The following is an 18,984-nucleotide window of genomic DNA, read 5'->3' on the forward strand; positions in this document are numbered from 1 at the left end:
GCAGGGAGGAGAAGACTGCATGAATAGGTTATACCTACTTTTCACTCCACATCTGGACAGACAGCAGGTAAAGCTGCCCAGTGGACTACCAAGTGTCAGTGACCTGGAGTCCCAGCCAGACAATGGAGCTCCAGTCCTCCCTTCTGACTCACCATTGGCCAGGCTCCCATCCTGGCTGCCAGCCCAGCCTAGAAAACAAGGGAGAAAAAAACTAGGAATTTGCACTTTCTGAAAAATGCTTATAGCTATGGTCCTGGCATCTGCCTCTGTGGGGCACATAACCCACCTACATTTTTGATACAGTGGGACTTTTTTCAAATAGAGGGAGTCAGAATGACTAGAGAAAAAGAAGAGGGAGGGAGGGGAGACTATAAAGCCTGCTCCCCGGAAATTTGGAGTTTTTTTTAGGATAATTTAATAATGGTAAAGCTAAAAGTGCTAACATTTATTCAGCACTTATGTGCCAGGCATCTTATCAAGGACTTTACACGTGATCCTCACTACAATGCCAAGAGACAGCTATAATTTTACCAACAAGGAAACCAAGGCTTAGAAAGATTAGATGATTTGCCCAAGGCCCCTCAACTAGTGAATGTCAGACTCACATCTCCAGCTGGTGCTCATAATCATTCAGCTGAACCGCCTTGGTTATTTCTCAATATCTACTTTCCCAGGCCCCCAGCTATCAGAGGCCATGTGGGGAAGAACGGTCCAGCTATAGCCATCTAAGCTTCCACATCCTTCCACAGGCAAAGCCCAAACTGTTCTCAGAACTAGAATGGTCCACTTTCTTTTCTGGTTGGGCTTGGCAGCAGAGCCCTGGGTCATGAAGGGAAGTTGTTGCAGAACAAGAAGAGTCATCCAGATCCCGGTGGAACATGAAGGATTGGATAGCTGTTTCATCTGGGGTCAAACCTGTAGCAGAGGGTGAGCAGCTGGAAGTGAACTCCTTGGTGCCTCTTGCAGGCTTGGCTTTTCACTGTATCCACTTTGTAGTGCTCATCTTAGGACCAGAAAAGCTGAGGCCTCAGGACGTTTCTTACTCTGTGTTGATCCTTGGTCCCTCTTTGCTTGCATCTAAGTCACACTCCAAGATAAGATTATGGATGGCACTGAGAGCCAGGTATTAGGTGAATACTTACATCATTTCGGGTGGGTTCTGTAGCTGCCATTCTTCCCAACTTGACACCTTGTCTTAGGTCACTAGGTCCAGGAAAGGAAGGAGATGCTATGTTCCCAGGCACTCCTGCGTTATCTGATAATGGCAGAATGAAATACCTGAATTCACTGTGGCTCCTCAGAAAATGGGAGAGCAGGAAAGAGACAGAGAGAAACATGAATACCACTAGGTTTCTAAGCATTAGAGTCTTCAGCACAGGGTTCTCTCCCAACCCTTTTGCTTCCTTCCATCCGTCCTTCCCTCCTTCCTTCCGCCCGCCCTTCCTTCGGTCCTTCCTTCTATCCTTTTTCTTGCGACAGGGTCTTGCTCTGTTACCCAAGCTGGCGTGCAATGGCACAGTCATAACTCCAGCCTTTAACTCCAGGGCTCAAGCAGTCCTCCCACCTTAGCCTCCCAAGTACCTGGGACTACAGCTGTGTACCACCATGCCTGAATAATTTAAAAAATTTTTTTTTGTAGAAATGAGGTTTTACTCTGTTGCCCAAGCTCGGCTCAAACCCCTGGCTTCAAGTGATCCTCTCGCTTCAGCCTCCCAAGTCACTGGGATTATAGGCATGAGTGACTAGACCCAGCCCCTTTGGCATTTTGAGGGTACGTCTGTCAAGGCCTTTGTCCCCTAAACACCAAAGGAATTGGTTTTCCTTTTACTCACCCTTCTTCCCTTTCGTGGAACATTCGTTCACTCAACATGTAGTTATTGACCTTGTACAGTATGCAAAGCCATGTGCTAGAGGCTGTGGAGGATGGGGTTAAAATGTTATCCTTCCCTCTAGGAACATGTAACAATGAAAACCCCAGTATCTAGGGAACTGTTTAGTTTGTGACCCTCTCGAAAAAGTTGTTTTCTAGGCCGGGCACAGTGGCTCACACCTGTAATCCCAGCACTTTTGGAGGCCGAGGCAGGCAGATCACTTGAGGTTGGGAGTTCTAGACCAGCCTACCAACATGGAGAAACCCCATCTCTACTAAAAATACAAAATTAGCAGGCATGGTGGTTCATGCCTGTAATCCCAGCTGCTGGGGAGGCTGAGGCAGGAGACTTGCTTGAACCTGGGAGGCGGAGGTTGCAGTGAGCCAACATCATGCCATTGCTCTCTGGGCAAGAAGAGCGAAACTATGTCTGAAAAAAAAAAAAAAGAAAAAGTTTTCTGCCATAAGCAGGAAGTATACAGCTTACTAAAATGAGGCACCTAATTATCTAAGGCCTCAGCAGGTATAGATACTCTAGGAGAATCTCTAGGTGGACCCTAACACTCTGCTCACAGTGTCTTGCTTTCCTTTTAGGTTCTGAGTTTAATACTATACTCCCACCACGAAGAGAGCAGCTTCCAAGGGTGAGATCGGGCCTCGAAGAAGAGGCTCAGGGGCAGCTTGTACAGTTCTCTTCCTGTCCATGGTCTCCCTGCAGAGCTGTTCTCTGTTCAGCTCTCATGGAGTGTTCTGTTTCTTACTATGAGGAGTCCTTTATACTCTCTCCCACAGTTAGAAGGCTTTGCATGGATTTTTCACATTTTCCATCATTGCTCTCAAAGCCTGACCCTTCAAAGCTCTTTTATCAGCCTAGTCCGGGAACTCTGCTCATGGAGTTTGTCCTCCCATTCTTAACCAAATGCCAAATATTTTGGTATAGAATGGGGAAGCTGAAAGAAGAGAGTGATTTAGGTACCACATCCTACCCCACATAATTACACTCTTAGTAGATTAGCTTTGTCTTTTCAGGACTGGAGCACTTTGAGGGAGTACAACCTTTGTACAGAGAAATCTACCACATGGCATGTCATGCTGGAAGCCCCAGTAGGACTTCCAGCTTGATATGGTGTGATGTCAACTTCTTGCTTCATCCTTACTCCCTGGAGCTGACTCAGTATGAGTGACAAGCCCAGGGAGTAGGAGGAGAGAAGCAGGTCATGATACACCTCCCTTCCCCCAAGGCTGTTAAATGAGTCAGACAGGACCTGTCGGACAGAATCTGCTGGAGCAATGCTCAGGGAGCCAATATCCTCCCTGTTGTTCCTTTTCCAGCCAGCTCACAGGTAGATATTGAACTCTGAACTCCAGCCAGCTCATAGGTAGAATCTGAACACTAAGTCATAATAGGCTCTGGCATCCTCACTGTCTTAATTCTTCCAACACCTTCTATCAAAAATGGAAGAGTTGTTGCCTTAGAGGCATGTTTCCAAGTGTGGCTTCTCCCTCAAAGTGCTCCAGTCCCCAGATATTTCAAGGAAGGACCTGACTATAGGCCTTCCAGCTAGAATAGAACTGAAACCATGGAACTGAGTTCAAGTGGATGCTTGAATATACTCAGCAAATTCCAGAGTAGAAACTCACTGACCACTGCCCTCCTGCCCTGGAAGCTCTTAGGACTTTGTCTCTTAACCCACCCCCAGCATCCCCCCAACCTAGATTTGTGCACACGTGCTGCCCGTTCCTTGCCCTGGGAGACCATGTTGGACAGAACCCAGGATGAGCCCTGTGCTTGCACGTTGCCTCAGAGCTGCTGAGTGAGAGTTTGATGCCGTCTCTTTCCCCTGTTTTGCACATGGACACTCATATGACCCAGGATTGGGGTGATGTTTAGATAAATCCTCTGGGCTGGGACTAGGACAGCTGCTGTTTAGCTAGTCAGCTTTCTAGATTGATACAGCTAGGACCTAACTCCCAACTTATGTCAAAAGTTATAATATATTGAGTGTCATGTGGATAGTGTGACAGGAAGCCTAAGGAGGTTTGGTAGGTGGGAGATTGATTTATCTGTTACTCCCATCAGCATCCAGCCCAGAGATTTGGGGCTCATAGGTCTGGGATGCTCTTTGTCACACAGGTTCAAGGTTGGAATTCGGCTTCCCAGGGTGATAAGGAGGCTAATTAGAGAAGAGGTATTCTTCCTCCCTAAGGTTTCCAAAAAGCTGGAGGAACATGGGGTTTCCAATATGGGAGTCATGCAGCTTCTTAAGTTCAGGCCTGTGGTGAACAAATCCATGGAAAAGGATTTGTTTGAGAGCATGTGAGTGGGTAAAGAAAAAGAGCAGGGAAGCTTGGCAGTGCAGTTACTGCCCTAGGGACCCAGCTTTAGAGCTCTGGCCTAGAAGGAAGATCCATTCAGTAGAGAACAGAGGGGAATAAAGTGAAAAGCAGAGGCTGCTTTGTCTCTTCAGTCCTTCTGACCTTAAAGTCTGAGCTGCCCTTCCAGCATCTCCCACAAGTGGTCAAGCATCTGGGCAAGTAGCATTTCTGAGTTGGCTTTCTTTTATTAAAGCAGAAAGGTAGAGCTTCACTAGAGAAGCAGTTTTGATCCCAGTTGGAGCTAAATTCTTTGCCTTTGTCTCTCTCCCCTCCCTCCCACCCCTTCTTCTCCCTTTGTCCTCTGGCCCTTTCCCAGGAGCTCTCCTCCAGCACCGAGAGTGTTGATAATTCATTCAGTTCCGTAAGTGGGGCCAGGCTGGGACTGGGTGGCAGGCTCCCCCATGGCCGCATTTCCTCTCCGTCCCCAGATCTTCTGAGCCCCCAGGCCAAGGCTGGAGTTAAAATGCCCCTTTTCTTCCTGGGAGATCAGCTCCTCCCTACCAGACCTCCCAGATCTGCTGAAGTCCCCCCTGACCTTTGTGGAGGAAATCCCGAGCCCAGGCCGAGATGAGCTCAGCTTATCCTTCTCTCAGAGACAGCTGGAGCAGAGTGCTGCTCAGCCTCCAGCTCCTGAGGGTCTGGAGCAAACAGCTGGGAGAGAGGTAGAATTCACTCCTGGATTGGAGCCAAGCACTGCCTGGCAGAAACCCCCAGGATCCTGTTTCTCTCACCCAGAACCCTTTCTCCATGGCTTCTGCCATTAGATTATCAAACATTTATTCCGAGTCTTCTAAATGTTAGGCCCTGTGCTGGTGAGCTGACTCCAAAAACAAACAGGGCTTGGCCTGAAGGAAAGTTTTGCCTCCTCACAACTGGTTTTGTTTTTTAACTTTAACCACATTTTTTCCAGGTCCGAGTTCTTCCCTTTTCCCAGCTCACTGCCCAGAATGTTCTTAATCCCCTCTCTTTTCTTGTTCCCTCTGGACTAACACCTGACCCTTTGGTGCCACAGGGTCTTGGACCTTGTTGCTGGGCAAAGACGTGAGAGGAAATGCAGGACCTCTGGGAGTTTGGATGATTTTTTTCACATTTTCTATTTGATTTGTCTACCAAGTCAGTTTTCTATGTTCTGTGCTAATTCCCTTTCAGTCATGATTCCTATCTCCTCCCATGTGGCAGAGCCTCTCTCTTGAGGCCTGGGGTCACATTTCCAACATGTGCATGCAACTTAGGGGCCCCTGACCCAAATGCTGATTTGAGAATGGGAACGAATTCTGCCTTTTCTAATCTGAGATGATTATGAATTGGTTGGGGTGGAAGGGTCCTTGGGACAGAGATCAGTTGCCATCTGAGTGGACTGAGATGAAGGAAGAAGTGAGTCTTCAAATATCCTCTTCTTTTCTTTCTCTATTAGACCCCCCAAGACATTTCCAGGGACCTTAGAAAGCCAATTCCATTGTGTTCCTTTTCTTTATCTCTTTTCAACAATGTTACCTAAAGCATTCCTGAAGGATTCAGACACCCTTTTCATTCCCTGTGTGGCACTCTGAGCCATCTCCCAAGGGGCAGAGGCCAGGATGAGCTCTTCCTTTGAATCCTGGCTGTGTTGCACATGCAGAGGTAGACCTGGTACTCCCCGGTTTTCAAAAGAAGCTCTTCTTTTAGAGTATGAGGGAGCAAGGATAGGAATTCTCAATCAGGAAACTAAGGAAGACACACAGAAAGGGAGAGAAAGGCTTGGAGAGTCAAGTGCTATTTCTACAAGGGGAGGAGAGATTGTTCTTGTCCAGCTGAGGGGAGATGGGATGGGGAGTTGGGTGGCTATCTTGATAAAATGCCCCTTACAGTAGAAGGGCTTAGACTGGGAAGAGAGCCCTTCATGTCTAGCTGATCCTCTTTCCCCCCCTCTACACCTTACTTCCCAGACCACCTTTGCCCTTTCTGAGAATGACTGAATTTCCCAGCACAAGGAGCCAGACTCATAGCAGGGAATTCATATGGGAACCTAGTCACTGAGAGGTAGGGGAAGAGGACCCAAAGAGGAGTCACTAAAAGAGACAGGCCTTTAGGGCCATCATCAAGGGCTAAAAGGAGCTGTTGCTTTCTCCATCCACCTACCTTCTTCTGTCTGCTTTTTCTTTCTCCTTAATGCAAAATCTGCTCATCGCTCATCCTCTTTCCATCCCTTGCATGTGCATTGACGCCTTTAAGAGATTGTGGGGCAGACAGGGCAAGGGACACTGTGGAAATCAACAGAAGTAATTTGAATGACAAGCATCTTCCCTCTTTGGAAGTGAAAATGTTGATGTGGGGCTCCCTTCTCTAGCCTTGCGGGCCTTGACAGAGATGTGCCCCAGGGATCCAGATGGGGAGAGAACCCCGGTCTTGAGAAGGGTGAGATGCCTCAGGTATAAGCAGCTCTTCTCTCTGTGGCCCTGGCCAACCTCTCCAGATGTTGTCCCCTGCTCACTCTGAAGCCTTAGGACAGTCCTTAAGAAATGCAAGTCCAAGAGAAAAGGGCTGCATCCCAGTTACCTGGACTCATGGCCTCCCTTATCCTCAAGGGATAGCCTACAGAGAAGGAGTGTGCTGGCTGCTCTCAATTCAAGCTGTGAAGGGAGGGTGGAAGCTCCTACTAAGACTAAAAAGCAGTTCCTTTCCTAGAGGTCTTCAGACACTGGGGTCCCTGGCCTGCATGGCCAGGAGTGACTGAGTGGGTGGGCCATTATATTCTACGGTTTCTTCACCATCTTTTGTCTTACCCCAAACCCCTGTAGCCTGTTCGACTGGCTCCTGAGAGAGAATTCATCAAGTCCCTGATGGCGATCGGCAAGCGGCTGGCCACGCTCCCCACCAAAGAGCAGAAAACACAGAGGCTGATCTCAGAGCTCTCCCTGCTCAACCATAAGCTCCCTGCCCGAGTCTGGCTGCCCACTGCTGGCTTTGACCACCACGTGGTCCGTGTACCCCACACACAGGCTGTTGTCCTCAACTCCAAGGACAAGGTAGATGGGTTCTGGCCCAAATCCCTACCCTGGACGTGACTCTACACCCATGGTTGTTCAGGGTTTGTGTGTATGCCAGTGATGCCCCCACCAACTTCCTAGACTCCCTTCGTAGTTGATGATGCATATGTCGACCATGACTCTGTCTCAGTGCTATTGCGATTTTGAGAGCCCTCCTGTCTCCCTTCTTTGGCTTTGTTTTTCTGGACCAAAGAAACCTAATCTTTTCAGCTTCCTTCTTGCTGTATCTTAGGATAATTGCTCTTCACCCCACTTTATGATCACCTTGGTAGCTCTTCTCCAGCCCTTCTATAACTCTTGAACTTTCTAGATACAGCAACCATGAGGATAGAGAAATATTTTGTTTCTAAGACCTTTTCTGATCAGAATGAGCAGACAGAAGGAGAGAATGATGCCCAATTTGCTTAACTGAATTTGTGTGCTGACTGGAATGAGTATTCATGGTTCAGATTCTTCCTTCAAAGGAAATATTGAAGTTTGGGATGCTCCTTAGGACAGTGTCCAGCTTTGTCCCAGTCTTTCTGTCTACTGTAGCCCCAGGCCCTGTCTTCAAGACAAGCCCACAGAAGCATCCAGGCCTCCTTTACAAGCTGTAATTGATAGTTTAGAATAGTTTGGCCCAAATGCATCATCTGTACATTTTGGAACTCAGCTGAAACATTTTGAAGACTTGTGCATTCTCTCACCCAAATTCTTGATATAGGTTATCAGAGGACAAATGTCTGCCCTAAATAGGCCCTAAATATATTCATAGTTTCAGGGGACTAATGGATGAAGGTTGGAGCTAGGGCAGCAGGAAGAACCACGCTAACAGAGCTGAGAGTTGGGGGTTAGTGGTGGAAGTAGGTTGCACATACTGTTCTCACTCTTCCCCAGGCTCCCTACCTGATCTATGTGGAAGTCCTTGAATGTGAAAACTTTGACACCACCAGTGTCCCTGCCCGGATCCCCGAGAACAGAATTCGAAGTACAAGATCTGTAGAGAACTTGCCCGAATGTGGTATCACCCATGAGCAGCGAGCCGGCAGCTTCAGCACTGTCCCCAACTATGACAATGATGATGAGGCCTGGTCAGTGGATGACATAGGCGAGCTGCAGGTGGAGGTAAGGGAGCTTCACAGAGGTAATGCTGGGCCACAGCACCTGTTCTCCAGGAGCTTTCAACATACTTGAAACAAGACAGCGTACCCCAAGGTGGGGTGGGGCAAGTACCCAAATGAGTGGTGTGGTTGATGAGGGGTAAGAGGGGGAAGGCTCTGAACAACTCTGGTCCGGAATAGATTCAGTGGATCTCATTCTCCTGGTGAAGGAATTCGGATTTAAATGTAAAGAGGAACTTCTAGGCCAAGGGGAGTGAGGAATATTTAATGAAAATATTTATTGAACACCTGCTATATAAAGTTGTCATAGCATAGCAGAGGATGGTAAGTCATACATAAAATCATTCAAGAAATATTTATTGAGGGCCTTCTATGTGCCAGACCTGAGTGCTGCGTGCAGGTGGACAAGACTTGGCCCCTGCCTGCAAGGAGTTTGTGACCTAACTGGAAAGAGAGCAAGGCCAGTAAGCAAGTAAGCAGTGTGAGCCAGGCCGTGGTGGAGAGGATAGGACATTATAGGAACACCAGACTTGGGGTGGGAATCACAAAAGATTTCCTGGAGGAAGTAATCTCTCAGCTGAGGCTGGAAGCATGGCTAGGAATTAGCTGGACAAAGTATTCTGGATAGAGGGAACAGTATGTGCAAAGGCCAGAAGACAAGAGGGAGCTTGGGCCATTATAGAAACTGAAAAAAACTGTGTCTGACTGAGAAGTGCAGGTGTGGGTAAGAAGTGGTGAGGAATAAGACTGGACACATGGGCACAGACCAGACTGTAGGAAGGACCCTGTAAGCTGGGGAAAGAAACTTGAGAACTTTATTCTGGGGCATGAAGAGCCAGAGGAGAATTTTATGTAGGGCTGTTAACACAGCTGGCCAGGTACGGTGGCTCACGCCTGTAATCCCAGCACTTTGGGAGGCCAAGGTGAGTGGATCACTTGAGATCAGGGGTTCAAGACCAGCCTGGCCAACATGGTAAAACCTTGTCTCTACTAAAAATACGAAAATTATTTTTTTGTATGGTGGTGGTAGGTGCCTGTAATCCCAGCTACCCAGGAGGCTGAGGTAGTAGAATTGCTTGAAACTGGGAGGCAGAGGTTGCAGTGAGCCAAGATCTTGCCATTGCACTTGAGCCTGGGTGATGAGTGAAACTTCATCTCAAAAGAAAAAAACAAAAAAGCCAAGTGTGCTGGCACATGGCTGTCATCCCAGCTCCTCAGGAGGCTGAAGCACAAGAATCGCTTGAACCTGGGAGGTGGAGCCTGCAGGGAGCTGAGATCACAACACTGCACACCAGCCTGGGCGACAGAGTGAGACCCTGACGTAAAAGAAAGCCAGGTTTCACTTCGCCAAAAGACAGGACCTCTGTCTTTGAGCTTACAGTCCAACTGGAGAAATTAGACATAGACATTTAAGAAAAAAACATTAGATACGCAACAAAGCAGTGCATACTAGGTTGCTGATGGAGTTGAGAAGAAATGCTCTGGTATATATAGAGAAGAGACTTGACAGGGGCCTTGGGGTTAGAATATTCTGTAGTTGGAGATGAGAAGATAAGATTGAATGACTTAGATTGAAGAAACTCAGAAGAAGCTAGTCTAAAGAGGGTCTGCTTTGGACCCTAGTGGAGAACGCATCCCTAGCCTTGGGGGACTCTTAGTGCAAGGCTGAAATTTCAGGCTCCTGTGATGGTCATGGCAGTGGTTTGCAAACTTAAGTGCACTGGAAGTCTTCTGGAGAACTTGTTAAAAATTCAGACTTTCAGATCCCATTCCCAGTAATTCTAATGCAGATTGATGGCGGGGCCTGGGAATCTGCATTCTGGGTAATTCAGATACAGGTAGTTCACATGTTGAGAAACGCTGCTCTGGGCAGCCTGGGGTCCAAGTGACCAGCATGGTGTGTAAGCAGAGTTTGGAAGGGAGGGATGAGCATGCTGCAGTGATAGCAAACAAGCAGGAAGGGCAAGAAAGAAAGAAAGACCTGTACTTAGCACTCTGACCAGCACTCCCCTGCCCTCTCCAGCTCCCTGAAGTGCACACCAACAGCTGTGACAACATCTCCCAGTTCTCTGTGGACAGCATCACCAGCCAGGAGAGCAAGGAGCCTGTGTTCATTGCAGCAGGGGACATCCGGTATGGCCAGATCACATTGCCCCTCGTTTTTCCTCCCTCGTTCAGGCACTTCCCGTCTCTCTGTTACCTTCCTATCTGTCTCAGTCATCTATTGTTGGCCTGTGTCTTTCCCTCTTCTATCATTCTGTCCTTGTTCGGGGCCACCAAACTTGAGGCAATGAATGTGTGTGTAGGTTGAAAATTACTTGGGCTACCGAAGAAGGAAATTAAATTTTAAAAGGATTCCAAAGGGGTGAAAGCACCAGAGGAAGGAACTCAAGCAGTGTGTCTCAAAGTAGGGTCTCAAAGTGACGTGTGTCAGAATCCAGGGAGAGGAAGGAGGCCTTGTTGAAAATGCAGATTCTAGAGTCACACCCCATTCTGAATCAGTGTTGGTAGTGGAATATGCAGGGCCTGGTAATCTTAATTTTAACATGATTACAATCACTAAGTCAGCAAAAAGGTGTCACTGGTTCTCTTTCCTTCTGTGAGTCCCTTTCAGCCTGGGTTCCTATCTTCATGTGCCCAGAATCCAGGACACAGTGCAGGAAATGTCAGTGTAGACAGGGCATGAGGTTGGTGGCAGGTCCTCCAAGCAAATGTATTTTCTTCTTGCCAGCCGGCGCCTTTCGGAACAGCTGGCTCACACCCCAACAGCCTTCAAACGAGACCCAGAAGATCCTTCTGCAGTTGCTCTCAAAGAGCCCTGGCAGGAGAAAGTACGGTGAGTTGGGTGGTATGGGTCTCTGAACCCCTCTCAAAGCTCTGAGGCAGTTGCAGTTGCTCACTGCACCAACTTTATTGTCCATCAGCCTCCAAAAAAGTCTGTCAGACTCCCAGGCTGTGTGGGTCGTTGCCCTGTGGGGCATTTGCTTTGGATTTTTGGTGGAAGCCATGTTTCTTGTCCTCACTCTGGCATCAACCTTTGACACCCTTTACTTCTCTCTTCATAGGCGGATCAGAGAGGGCTCCCCCTATGGGCATCTCCCCAATTGGCGGCTCCTGTCGGTCATCGTCAAGTGTGGGGATGACCTTCGGCAAGAGCTGCTGGCCTTTCAGGTGTTGAAGCAACTGCAGGTAAGAGAAGAGAAGGAGAGAGAAGGGGAACTCAGCCCAACACCAGCCCACCTGAGGTGACTACACAGATTATTCTGCTGGGGACCACCTTCCTGCCCAGGTCTAAAAAAAGGCAGAGTAAAGAAAAGCTAGTGCTCCTTTCCCCTGGGAAGCTTAGCCATAGGAACAGCTCCACAGCGGCCTCTTTTGGCCCTTTTGAGACCTGCACCTGCCCTGTTCCAAGTCTGAACTTCAGAGTGCTAGGTTTGCCCTTTAGATCAAAACTTCCAAAATGGCCTGGCGCCCTGGCTCAGGCCTGTAGTCTTAGCTAGTCAGGAGGCTGAGGCGGGAGGGTGGCTTGAGCCCAGGAATTCTAGGCTGTGGTGCGCTATGCCAGTTGGGTGTCTGCACTAAGTTCAGCATCAATATGGTGACCTGGGAACAGAGGACTGCCAGGTTGCCTAAGGGAGGGGTGAACTGGCCCAGGTCGGAAATGGAGCAGGTCAGAACTCCCGTGCTGATCAGTAGCAGGATCCAGACCATGAATAGCCACTGCACTCCAGCTTGGGCAACAGACCCTGTCTCTAAGAAAAATACACATTTGAAGAAAGCATTTCTAACAGAAGTGAGCCAAACAGAAAATTTTGCTGGAACAAAGTTTAGTGACCCACTTTCTCCTAGTGTTAAGACCAATTTATTTGTACAAGGTACTGAGATTATTTTCAAGAAATAGCTGTCAAATCTCAAGGTGAAGATCAAAATGTGAACAGTTTACTAATGCACTACTGAAGTTTAAATCTGTGGCACAATCATTGTAAACATGGGGCTCATTTCTCTAAATTGAGTTCTAATCTGAAATGACTGGAAAACTTCTTTTCCCATTTTTGCCAAACTCAAATATCTGGTTTTTGGTATATATCCATTATTCAAACTTAATGCCTCTAATTTTAATGCCAATACAATTGGTTGTAATCAAATTTTAAAATAATAATTTGGTCCTCCCCCTTTAAAAAAAAATAACATAAAAAACTTCCAAAGTGGTCTGTAGCAGGTGGGTTCTAGTGTGCTGAGGTATTGATCTTCTGATCCCCTTGGGTCGGTCACCTGCAAGCCACTTAATTTGTTTAATACTGTTCGTTATAGCATGTGAATATTTTCATTTTCCAGAGAAATCTTCTCTGGACCTAAATCCTTTTCTTTTCCTTTTTCTTTTTCTTTTCTTTTTTTTTTTTTTTTTTTTTTTTTTTTTTTTTTTTTTTTTTTTTTTTTTTTNTTTCTATCTAGTCTGCTCTTTTGTTTTTTATTTTCTCTTTGCCTCAAGGGTTTTATTAAAGACAGAGCATTATTTTAAAATTTTATTTAATTTTTTTTTTGAGATAGTCTTGCTCTGTTACTCAGGCTGGAGTGCAGTGGTGCAATCTTGGCTCACTGCAACCTCCATCTTCTGGGTTCAAGAAATTCTCCTGCCTTAGCCTCCTGAGTAGCTGGACTTACAGGCATGTACCACCATACCCAGCAAATTTTTGTATTTTTAGTAGAGACAAGGTTTCACCGTGTTTGCCAGGCTGGTCTCGAACTGACCTCAGGTGACTCTCTTGCCTGAGCCTCCCAAAGTGCTGGGATTACAAGCATAAGCCACCACACCAGGCCTCTTTTTTCTTGTTTGAACTTATAGCTCCCATTGTCCCTGCTTGAGAAGGGATAGTGAAGTGTCCTGTTCTCCCTGCCTCTTTTGGACTTTCTGCTTATGTGATACCTTTTCCCACTGAGTGTAGTTTCCTGACTTTGTCAGTCCCTAGACTTCCTTTCGAAACTCCCTGGTCCTCACTGGGTTAAGTGAGTCTTACTCACTTGATAGCTTAGAATCCAGTGCCACCAAGGAGCGAGGCTGGAGAAAAGGGGAAGTTTTAGCCTCCTTCTCTAGTCTGGAGAAAGATAAGAGTCCTATATCCCCCATGTCTCCTCACAGTCCATTTGGGAACAGGAGCGAGTGCCCCTCTGGATCAAGCCATACAAGATCCTTGTGATTTCAGCCGACAGTGGCATGATTGAACCAGTGGTCAATGCCGTGTCCATCCATCAGGTGAAGAAACAGTCACAGCTCTCCTTGCTCGATTACTTCCTACAGGAGCATGGCAGTTATACCACTGAGGCATTCCTCAGTGCCCAGCGCAATTTCGTGCAAAGTTGTGCTGGCTACTGCTTGGTCTGCTACCTGCTGCAAGTCAAGGACAGACACAATGGGAATATCCTTTTGGACACAGAAGGATATTCCCATTGTGTCTGTCCTTGACTTGCAGCAGGTAGCAGACCAAGCAGTAGCCAGCACAACTTTGTGCAAAATTGTGCTGGCTACTGCTTGGTCTGCTACCTGCTGCAAGTCAAGGACAGGTAGGTGACTTCTGCTGCTCATCCTAACCTTTCTCCAGGATTCTCTCTGTCCCTTCATGTGTATCTCAGTTACTAAGATGTGAAAAATGAAACAACATATTTTAAGCAGAGACAGACGTGTTCACATGATATTAAGCCAGGAGGCAGACTGACAAGAACTAGGGTAAAAGGGCAAAGAAATGAAGGATTTACAAGAGGAGTAAGGGTTTGAGTGAGCAGGGTCTTCAAGGACAAGGGAGAATGACGACAGAGGAAGCTACGGGGGAGGCATGCCTGAGCTGGAAGAAATAATTGAATGTGATTAACGCATGGACTGCACTGCATGGCAGGAGAGTAGCAGGTGGGACCCTCAGACAGGTAAACTGAGGCCACTTGAAGAAGGGCCTTCATTGTGAAGCTTAAGTGTTTTATTTTGCAGGCAGAAGAATGGCATAATCCAGTCTGTGTTGAGTGAATGCCCTGCGGCACTGTGGGTAAAGGGGGATGTAACTGGGCGTTTAGCAACAAAGCAGGAGGTGATAGGGCCTGGCACTAAGGGTATTGGTTAGTGACTGAGAGCAGAAAGGAGAAACATGATGGAGGTGAAGTTGAAACTCTCAGCCATGAACTGTCCTCACTTCTTATTCCAGCATGTGATTTCCATAGCCTTTCAGTATCTGTTGTTCTGCCCAGAGCTATCATCTTTTTCAATGTCACATGACCTTGATGAGACCTAACTACCCATGTAGGTGAGGCACAAGATGCCTGCCTTCTAAGAGTGTCTCCCAACAGTGACCCAGGGTCTCTTCCCTGAATGCTCCTGTGAGTTCCATCTCTGCCTTGGCATAGGGCAGCCGTCCTGGGAAGGCAGAAATGCAGTGGCCGGTGCTGCCGGGGCTTCCAGTAACATGGTGGCCCATTACAATCTAGCTAATGATGGCCGGGCAAGGTGGCTCACCCCTGTAATCCCAGCACTTTGGGAGACCAAGGTGGACAGATCACTTGAGGTCAGGAGTTCGACACCAGCCTGGCCAACATGGTGAAACCCCATCTCTACTAAAAATACAAAACAAAAAAAATTAGCTAGGCATGGTGGCAGGCACCTGTAATCCCAGCTACTCAGGAGGCTGAGGCAGGAGTATCACTTAAACCTGGCAGAGGTTGCAGTGAACCAAGATCACGTCATTGGACTCCAGACAGGGTGACAAGAGTCAACTTGTCTCAAACTCAAAAAAAATAAAATTTTATATATATATATAAATTAGCCAGGCATGGTGATACAGACCTGTAATCCCAGCTACTCAAGAGGCCGAGGCAGGAGAATTGCTTGAACCCAGGAGGCAGAGGTTGCAGTGAGCTGAGATTGTGCCACTGTGCTTCAGCCTGGGCAACAAGGAGAGACTCTGTCTCAAAAAGAAGATCTAGTTAACAAGACTGAGGCAGCAGGATTGCTTGAGCCTGGGAGTTTGAGACCATCCTAGACAGCATAGTGAGATCCCATCTATACAAAAAATAAAAATTAGCCAAGCATGGTGGTGCGCAGCTGTGGTCCCAGCTGCTTCGCAGTCTGAGGTGGAAGGATCATTTGAGCAGGAGGTTGAGGGCAAGAGAGCAAAACCCTATCTAAACAAAACAGAATCTAGCTAACGGAGCGGCTTATTAGAAATCTAGCATCTGTTAAGTGCCTGCCATGGCCTGACATTCTTATATTTAAACCAGATGATAACCCTGTCAGACATGTGTTTCCTCATGAGGGAAATAACAGTCAGGTAGCTTCTAGAACCTGTGCGCATTCCACTCTGCCAGCCCTACAAATGAACCCAGCATAGGCCCTGCATTTGAGAGCTGTAAGAGAATGTAATTATTTGCCGGGTGCGGTGGCTCAAGCCTGTAATCCCAGCACTTTGGGAGGCCGAGGCGGGTGGATCACGAGGTCAAGAGATTGAGACCATCCTGGTCAACATGGTGAAACCCCGTCTCTACTAAAAATACAAAAAATTAGCTGGGCATGGTGGCACGTGCCTGTAATCCCAGTTACTCAGGAGGCTGGGGCAGGAGAATTGCCTGAACCCAGGAGGCGGAGGTTGCGGTGAGCCGAGATCGCGCCATTGCACTCCAGCCTGGGTAACAAGGGTGAAACTCTGTCTCAAAAAAAAAAAAAAAAAAAAAAAAGAGAATGTAATTATTTATAAGGAATTTGATTGCAAGCTTCAGACCGTCTCGAAGTGTCAGGATTTTGAACGCAGGGCCCAGGGAGCCTAGAGCTCAGTCTTGGGATTGAGCAAATGGGTGGCAGGGAAGCTGGCACTAGTCAGGCCCCAGGGCTTTCCTTTAGGAAACTAGTATGTTTGAAGGATGAGAGCATCCTCTAATAAAGGAGGGACAGAGGAGGGCAGGTAGCTGATAAGCCGTTCAGAGCATCTCAGAAAAGGAGAGATGCAGTCTAGCCATGAGCGGCATCAACCACTGGAAAGAAGTGCAGCAATGAACAGGCCGACACGGGAGTCAGGTTTTAGACTGTCTTTAACTGCTTCCAAAGTAGTCCAAAGCAGCTTTCCAACTGGGGCTAACTCTGGTAGTGAAAAGAGAGGCTTTGGGACCTTGGCACATAAATCACTTCCTCTCTCAGGGCCTCTGTTTCCTCACCTATAAAATGAGAGGTTGAACCATGACAACTCCTAGAACCATTCTGGCTCACAAGATTGTGCCTGGGTTGCCACATCTTTAGTGTTTTCCCAGAGAGGGAAGAACCCAGGTGGGATCAGGTGGGACTAGGTTCTTCTTTTGTCCCTCCTCTTTTGGCCAAACCAACCCCAGAGAAGGTGGCCCTCAGACAAAGCCTCTGTTGACACTGAGGAGGCCGGTTATGCTGAATAGGCCAGGCCTCACATGCTTAGCATGTTAATTGTTCCTTCTGCTACTGACCATTCATGTGGGAATCACAAAGACCTGGGATTTATCCCCCATTAACTCTTCTACAGCTGCCCTGCAGTACTGCTGCCTCCTGAGACCTTTTACATAAGTGATTTAAAACTTACCCCTTGAAGCCCCCATGCTATTTTACATTTCAGCTCCACTCAGCCTGCTTGCCTCTGTTGTTGCTCCCTTCTGGTGAGGCCTCTGACATGCAGTGGGCTGACAGGAGTTACAAATAACCCACAGGTAAATAGGCTCGGAATGGCGCTTCCCCCTGAGCAGAGCGCTTGGCCTCTGTGACAGCTGGCTGGAGCCTCAGAGGCCCTCTTTCCTTACTGCTGGATTCTCTACTAGAGTGGGATCAGTTTGGGTGCAAGAAGTGCAATTTCTGGGAAATTGGGAGAATCTTAAAACTATTTTTTTTTAATTGTTAATAGCAATTTCGGACCCCATGGCCTTTGTAAGCGGTTTTCTTTTCTGATTTCCTTTCCATTGATAGCTTTAGGTCCTAGGAGATTGGACAGGAGACTGGAGTTACGGGCAGCAGGAAACAGCAGGGGACCCCCCTGCGTGGTGTCACGTGGCCAGTGTATTGCTGCTTGAGGTTCCAGCCTCAGTCAGACTGACTACTGCCTCTTCCTCTCCTCCACTCCCCCTCCTCAGACACAATGGGAATATCCTTTTGGACACAGAAGGCCACATCATCCACATCGACTTTGGCTTCATCCTGTCCAGCTCACCCCGAAATCTGGGCTTTGAGACGTCAGCCTTGAAGCTGACCACAGAGTTTGTGGATGTGAGTCAAGAAGGAGAGGTGCCTCTGGGGTCACTGTATTCTTTCTGTGTCATGGGATGAGGAGCTGATGGGCTCCCTGCAAATTAGGGATGAACAGAACAGGCAGTAAATGGGTGAGGCCAGAGTTCCTGGGAGCTTCCTGCCTGATAGGAAGTGGGGAAATAACAGGGCCCGAGTTCTGGTAGGCCAGTCGGGACAGGAACCATCCCCAGTGTAAGTCCCCTTGTGCACACAACGCTCTCCTCTCTTCCCAGGTGATGGGCGGCCTGGATGGCGACATGTTCAACTACTATAAGATGCTGATGGTGCAGGGGCTAATTGCTGCTTGGAAACACATGGACAAGGTAGTGCAGATCGTGGAGATCATGCAGCAAGGTGGGGCTGGGGTGAGGTCCGGTGCCATAGTGCCTCAGGCTGCCCATGTAGGTCGGCGCCCTGGAGCATAAAAAAGCTGATCCCACCTACTCGGGTTGAAGGAGGGAGGAGGGTTCCCCAGAGGGTTTCTGGCGCAGGTCCAGTGCCTTGTTGTCCTTTAGGATATTCGTCTTGACCCTGGTAGAGCTAAGTCCAGGGGGTGAGGGGAGCGGACAGCAGCACCTGCCTCTTCCTCATCTTTAGGGAGAAAACAGGCCCATTTACAGCCTCCTGGTCCCTCCTCACCTCCCCCCACCCCCATCCAGCTGTTTCTCAGTCTCCTTTCATCTCTCTTCCCCATTCCGCTATGACCTCCGATTGCCCTGTCCTCCGCCACGCTTCAACTCTAAGAAGTATTTCCCCTCTCATCTTTATCTCCTTCCACTACAGTTTTGCCATCTACAGTCTTTTGCCCAGGACCCCCTTCTGTCCTCATCCCCCTCCTCAGGGCTCCAGTTGTACCCCAGGTCTGAGCTGCCAGTCTCCCCTCCTCCCCGTCCCTGCCCCTACCCCACAGGTTGTCGCCGTTGCTCAGGATCATCCCCATCTGGCCCCATGATGACGGTGGCCCAGGTCATCTGTGAGTGTCAGACGTAGCGTAGGCAGAGGCCTGCAACCAGATAAGTGCCCAACTCAGGGCCCACTCCCTCCAGCCTCCTCCCAGCCTGCCCTCTGGGCCCCTCCGCCCTTACTGAGAGGGAGACATGGTGTTGGTCCTCTTCCCTCCTCTGCCCACATGCCTTCACCTACAGAGGGGCTTAGGTGTGGGATGACAAGGGGCTCCTGCTGGTTCCTTCTCTCTACCCAAGCAGAAGTGCACCCACACCATCAGGGACCTGAGGTGGGAGGGAAAAGGCATTTCAGATGCCCTGGCTCTGTATTTGCTGTGGCTGGCACCACTGCCCCTCCCTCCTGTCCATGACCCTGAACCCCCACTGCTTCCCCCAG

At 48.3% G+C, this 18,984-nt stretch overlaps 1 protein-coding gene across 1 annotated transcript in view; it reads left to right on the forward strand.

The window, feature by feature from the left end:
• The window catches only part of PI4KB (phosphatidylinositol 4-kinase beta), a 33,893-nt gene that overhangs the window by 14,030 nt on the left and 879 nt on the right, over positions 1–18,984 (forward strand). Inside the window, exons 3-11 of the mRNA XM_017546282.2 lie at positions 4,563–4,607; positions 7,024–7,251; positions 8,149–8,376; positions 10,396–10,505; positions 11,104–11,208; positions 11,438–11,561; positions 13,510–13,819; positions 17,522–17,622; positions 17,877–17,997. Of these exons, the coding sequence (XP_017401771.2) occupies positions 4,563–4,607; positions 7,024–7,251; positions 8,149–8,376; positions 10,396–10,505; positions 11,104–11,208; positions 11,438–11,561; positions 13,510–13,819; positions 17,522–17,622; positions 17,877–17,997 (1,372 nt within the window). The remainder of the gene's footprint in view (positions 1–4,562; positions 4,608–7,023; positions 7,252–8,148; positions 8,377–10,395; positions 10,506–11,103; positions 11,209–11,437; positions 11,562–13,509; positions 13,820–17,521; positions 17,623–17,876; positions 17,998–18,984) is intronic.

Source organism: Cebus imitator, unplaced genomic scaffold (assembly GCF_001604975.1).
Source record: "Cebus imitator isolate Cc_AM_T3 unplaced genomic scaffold, Cebus_imitator-1.0 Scaffold188, whole genome shotgun sequence".
NCBI classification, from domain to species: domain Eukaryota; kingdom Metazoa; phylum Chordata; class Mammalia; order Primates; family Cebidae; genus Cebus; species Cebus imitator.